The 5,608-nt window shown below is 58.7% G+C and overlaps 1 protein-coding gene across 1 annotated transcript in view; it reads left to right on the forward strand.

Annotated features, from left to right (window-relative positions):
• Positions 1-5,608, forward strand: part of NECTIN1 (nectin cell adhesion molecule 1) — a gene marked incomplete at its 5' end in the record, with an annotated part of 85,540 nt that overhangs the window by 63,342 nt on the left and 16,590 nt on the right. The window contains 4 exons of the mRNA XM_019508489.1: positions 766-1,116; positions 1,792-2,094; positions 2,590-2,707; positions 4,414-4,565. Coding sequence (XP_019364034.1) covers positions 766-1,116; positions 1,792-2,094; positions 2,590-2,707; positions 4,414-4,565 — 924 coding nt within the window. The remainder of the gene's footprint in view (positions 1-765; positions 1,117-1,791; positions 2,095-2,589; positions 2,708-4,413; positions 4,566-5,608) is intronic.

Raw genomic sequence — 5,608 nt, forward strand, 5'->3', positions numbered from 1 at the left:
GGGGGGGGGGGAACTAAACACAGGACTCCAGATGTTGCCTCATTGGTGCTGAATAGAGGGGAGGAATCACTGCTCTTGATCTGCTGGCAATGCTCCTACCAGGATGCCCTTTGCCCTCTTTGCAACAAGGGCGCACTGCTGGCTCATGTTCAGTTTCATGTCCACTGTCACCCCGAGGTCCTTTCCTGCAGAGCTGCTGGTGCATGGGATTGCTCCATCCTAAGAGCAGGACTTTGCACTTGTTTTTTATTGAATCTCCTGATATTTCTTTTGGTCCAATCCTCCAATTTGCCAAGATGTTTCCCAAGTGTGAGGCGTCAGCTCTTTGTGCACCCTCCTGCCCTGCAGGGGTGATGAGGGGCTCAGAGTGCCCCTCGGATGCTAGCCCGCATTGGATGGCTGCTGGGAGTGTCCTGGGCGGCTGTGGAGGGGAGGGTTGGATTACAGCTGGCTATGGTGGATGGGGTGGAGTTTGCCCTACACCCAGCAGTGGGACTGGGAGAAGCTGCTGTCACCCCCACTACCAGGCCCTTGTAGGAGATGCCAAGAGCCCAGTCAGCCCTGGCATAAATAGCACCGTTACTCCAGGGGCTCCATCCTGCAGAGGGAATGGGCTGCATGCATCTACTTCCTAACAACCTACTAGATGTATGGGGCACCTGTAGGTCAGGGGGGCTGTGGGGGAGTTGCTGGCCTGGGGTGGGAGCTGGATGTGTTAGTGCCTCCGTATCGCCTCCCCTTACCCACCCCTCTGCATCCTTGCAGGGCTGCAAGCTCAGACTGTCCTGGTCAATGACACCGTCTCGGGCTTCATCGGGACGGACGTGGTCCTGCACTGCAGCTTCACCAACCCGCTGCCCAACGTGAAGATCACGCAGGTGACGTGGCAGAAAGCCACCAACGGCTCCAAGCAGAACGTGGCCATCTATAACCCCGCCATGGGCGTCTCCATCCTCTCTCCCTACAAGGGCCGTGTCAAATTCCTGAACCCCTCCTTCCAGGATGGCACCATCCAGCTGTTCCGGCTGCAGCTGGACGATGAAGGCGTCTACATCTGCGAGTTCGCCACCTTCCCCACCGGCAACCGAGAAAGCCAGCTCAACCTCACCGTGCTGGGTATGGTGTGGATGGGGTGCAGGGCCCTGGTCACTACCCTCGACCCGGTGCCCTCAGAGCCCATGGGGTGCGGGGATCCTGGCTTTAAATCCTACCCCTCGAGCTGCTTCTCTGCAGTCCAGCCCCTGAAAGGTGCCCCTGCTGCTGGTGGGACTCAGGACGCCTGGGCTCTCTCACCCACGCATGGCAGTCCCTTGACATGAGTCGCTTCCCCTCTCCAAGCTTTGGCTGTCCAATCTATAACATCAGGATGACAGCCCTGACCTATTTTTCATGGGTGAGGCCAGGCAGGATTTGCCTGGAGATTTGCATTTTGAAAGACTCTGGGGACACACAAAGCGTGAGGTGGTGCTCTCCAGACCAGGCTGGTGTTGGGGGGAGTTGCCTTTGTGGGGTCCCACAAAGGGAGTTGCCTTTGTGGGGCAGGGGGTCAGACTAGATGATCTACTCAGGTCCCTTCCAACCCTAGAAACTATGAAAGCTGCCTCCAAGGGGGTCTCCTTGCTCCAACTTAAAGGTGTGGATTTGGAGCGCACCCTCCAGCTTGTGCTCACCCGTCAAAGGTGACATCCTGCAAGGTTACTGCAGGTGGGAAGGTCGGCCAGGGGTGGGGCCAGGCAGGGGACATCTCTCACCACCTCGTTGTTCCCTCTTCTCCTTCCTGCCTCTCTGCAGCCAAGCCCAACAACTGGATGGAAGGTACCACACGGCCCCTCATTGCCCGGGTCGGCATGACGGAGAAGATCCTGGTGGCCACCTGCACCTCCTCCAATGGGAAGCCGTCCAGCAGTGTGACCTGGGACACCACGCTCAAGGGAGCAGCCGAGTTCCAGGAGATCCACAACACCAACGGCACCGTCACGGTGATCAGCCGGTACCGCCTCGTGCCCAGCCGCGAGGCCCATCGCCAGCAGCTCATGTGCATCGTCAACTACCGGGCGGACCGCTTCACCGACAGCATCACCCTCAACGTACAGTGTGAGCACCAGGGTGGGGAGGGCCGCGAGACTGTAGGGCCTGGATCCACCAACCTGGAGGGGCGGGAGTGGTACCAGCTTTCAACTCCAAAAAAGGATGGAGCTGGGCTGTTCTCAGTGGTGGCAGATGACAGACCAAGGTGCAATGGGCTCAAGCTGCAGCAAGGGAAGTTGAGGTTAGATGTTAGGAAGAACTTCCTCACGAGGAGGGTAGTAAAACATTGGAACAGGTGACCCAGAGAGGTGGTGGAGTCTCCATCCTTGGGGGTTTTTAAGACCTGGCTGGGATGATCTATTTGGGGCTGGCCCTGCTTTGAACAGAGGGTTGGACTAGATGTGACCTCCTGAGGTGCCTTTGCACCCTTATTTTCCGATTCTATGATTCAAAGAGTGGGAAGAACAGGTGCTGCTCCAGTCCTCTGGGACGGGAAGCCAGCAGTCCCCTCGAATAACCACTGTCCTCTGCTCTGCCCCGCTCCGCTCTCCCTCCTCACAGATGAGCCAGAGGTCACCATTGAGGGCTTTGATGGCAACTGGTTCTTGAACCGCAAGGACGTGAAGCTGACGTGCAAATCCGACGCCAACCCCCCTGCCACCAGCTACCAGTGGAAGCTGTAAGTACCCGCCATCCTGCCTCCGGGGCAGCTGCAGGCCATGCTAGCATGCGAGGTCTTGGGCGGAGCAGGCTTTGCAAGCGGGAGGGTGATGGCTCACGTGGCCTGTCTCAGGTGGAGCTAGGGTCAGCTGGGGTACCACACTGCTTAGGGATGAGGGGTTGTCCAGAGGGCCAGAGGTGGGTGCTAACACTGCCCTACAGATGGAAGCCCTCTTGGAGGCCACCAAAGGCACAACAGGCTGGGATGGGCAACCCCAGGGCCCCTCCATTGCAACCAGAGCGGTGCAGGTAGGTGAAGAGCAGGCAGCTTCGACCTAGCTCAGTACAGTATCTTGTGTTTTGGGTGGGCATTAACTGGGCAGCATCATGAGATAAGCGGACAAGGCCCCTGAGAACAGGGAGAGCCGATGAGCAGGGGTGGCAGGAGGGGGCCAGAGTCAGGAGAGGGGCAGAAAATGCTGCCCACACTTAGCAAAGGCCGGGCCTGTTGGGGGGGGTGGTATTGTCCGGTTCGGGGAAGAGCGAGCTGCCCCTCCGAGAAGGGCTTCAGGCCCACAGTCCCTGGCACCGTGCAGCTGGATGCTGCGTGTTGTCTTCTGGCGCCGCTGGGGCATGAAGCCTCCATCTGCCGGAGCTCGTGTGGAGCAGCTCCTCCATCTGCCGGCACAGCCCTGGCTCGGGAAAGGGTGCAGCCGCAGCACCACAAGGCACACACGCCCACACATGCGTGTGGAGGAGAGCTGCAGCGAGCGGTGGGACATGCCTCCCTGGCTCTGCACAGACCCCCGCCATCCTCCTCGCTTCCGAGGCCACACCTGCTGAGTATTCCTCCTGTGTGACAGGCAGGGAAACCGAGGCATGGGGCACCGCCACTTCCTGGGTCAGACAGCTTGGAGCACACGTCCGGGCAGGACGTTCCTCTGCCGGGTCTGCTCACTCCCCTGGGAAGCTTGAGCAGGCTGCAGGGGTCCGGGGATCTTGCTGGCCTTTCCTGGGGGGGTTGGCAGACCCTGTGTCCATCCAGCTCTCCATGTTCAGGCCCTAAAATCTAAACCTTTTCCCACCTCCCAGAGTGGATCAGATCAGGCAGGGGGGAGGGGTATCCCCAGCACTGGCACAGCCAATGCTATATGTGAGGCCCCCAGAGTCCCGAGCCAGCCCAGCTGGCCATAGCACTGGTCCTTCTACCCAAAACCCAGACCCACAGTGTCCTGCAGGGCTGGCACGTCAGCTAACCTGGACTGGCCCACCCTGATTTTACACATGGGGAAACTGAGGCACAGAAAGCCTCCTACCAGAGCTGGAGTGAGATGTCCGATTCCAGGGGCTGGGCCCTGCTCAGAGCAGCTGCAGGATCTCTGTAGGGTGTGCAGTAGCGCCAGGCTTGGGATCGGGCAGAGATCCCGGATCCAAAGGCTGGTGAAATCAGTGCATGGCTTGTCAGGTTGGATTAAGCCGGAGTGGGGGGGAGAGCGGGGCAGGAGGCTGGCACAGGTGACCGGGTCTGGGCATTTGTGCTCTGAAGGGGCAGGAGGGATTGCGTGGAGTGAGGGAGCAGGGTCCCGATTCCCACCTCGGATCAGCACAGCGGAGCTGTGACTTTGCCAAAGGCTGGGAAGCCGCAGAGACGCAGGCGCGCACCCAGGTGCAGCCCACGCCACAACCCCCCACCTCTGGGAACCAACCCCCGCTGTCTCACTGCAGGCTGAACGGGTCGCTGCCTGAAAACGTGGAGATCCAGAACAACACGCTCTTCTTCAAAGGCCCCGTCTCCCACAGCCTGGCTGGGACGTACATCTGTGAGGCCACCAACACCATCGGCACGCGGTCGGGCCTGGTGGAAGTCAATGTCACAGGTAGGAAGACGCTCGGGGAGTATGGAGACGGGTCTGAGCCACTGGCGAACCACCGGCCAACTCCATCCAGAAACTGCGCGAACCTCTCCTCCCAGACCCGGGCTCTCCCTGGGGTCACGGCAGCCGTGGAGGCAGCGCTCTGCTGTTCCCTGCACTATGCCTGTGTGTTTCCGGAGTGGTTTTGGCTCGGGTTTTGTTTCATCTCCTCGTGCTCTCTCCCTCTCATACGGCGGAGCTGGTTTGATCTCTTCTCCCCTTGTTTTCCTTTCTGCTTCTGGTTCAAAGCAACTAATGGAAGTATTACGGCTCTGATGTGCAGTGAGAAATGCGGGAGGTGAGGACGGCTGACGGGAGCGGGGAAGGGAGAGGACAGTGGCGTGCTTCCTAGTGAAGCAGTTGAGTGCAAAGCCTTGCATGTGCAGGACTTGTGCTGGAGCCTGCTGCTCATTGTCACGGTCTTGGAATAGGCTCAGCTGGTATCCCAGCAGTGCACCTTTCATTTCAGTGCTTCTCTGCCACCTTGCAGAGCTGGGGAAGAGGCTGCAAGGACATATGTTGCTTCCTCAGAGCTGCGGGATGAAGGAACATTGGAGGGTCTGGGCAGCAGGGAAGCAATGTCATGAGATGTCATGTGAGCCATAGGAAAAGGAGGTGCTATCTTGAGCATTGGTCTGGCAAGGGTGCGCAGTGTCAGGGTTGTGTCAAAGGTAGGAAATCAAGACCCGGGTAGATGAAGCCTTCGCTGGGATGATCTAGTGGGGGCTGGTCCTGCTTGGAGCAGGAGTTGGACTAAGTGTGACCTCCTGAGGTCCCTTCCCACCCTCATTTTCTGTGTGACGTCAGGAGAGGTTGGGATAACATTGAAGGGGGAAGTGAAGCATCATGCTTGCGATTGAATAGCAGGCAGTAAAGAAGACATTGAGAGGTGATGGGCAACTTCCAAAAGGAAGATGTGATCTTGTGTGTCTGTGTTAATGGCAGGGAGGGGAAAGGACATCATGGCTGAGAAAAGGAGGACTCATGGCTCATGATGGTCTCATGGC

Source organism: Gavialis gangeticus, unplaced genomic scaffold (assembly GCF_001723915.1).
Source record: "Gavialis gangeticus isolate Ggan-Ray unplaced genomic scaffold, GavGan_comp1, whole genome shotgun sequence".
NCBI lineage: Eukaryota > Metazoa > Chordata > Crocodylia > Gavialidae > Gavialis > Gavialis gangeticus.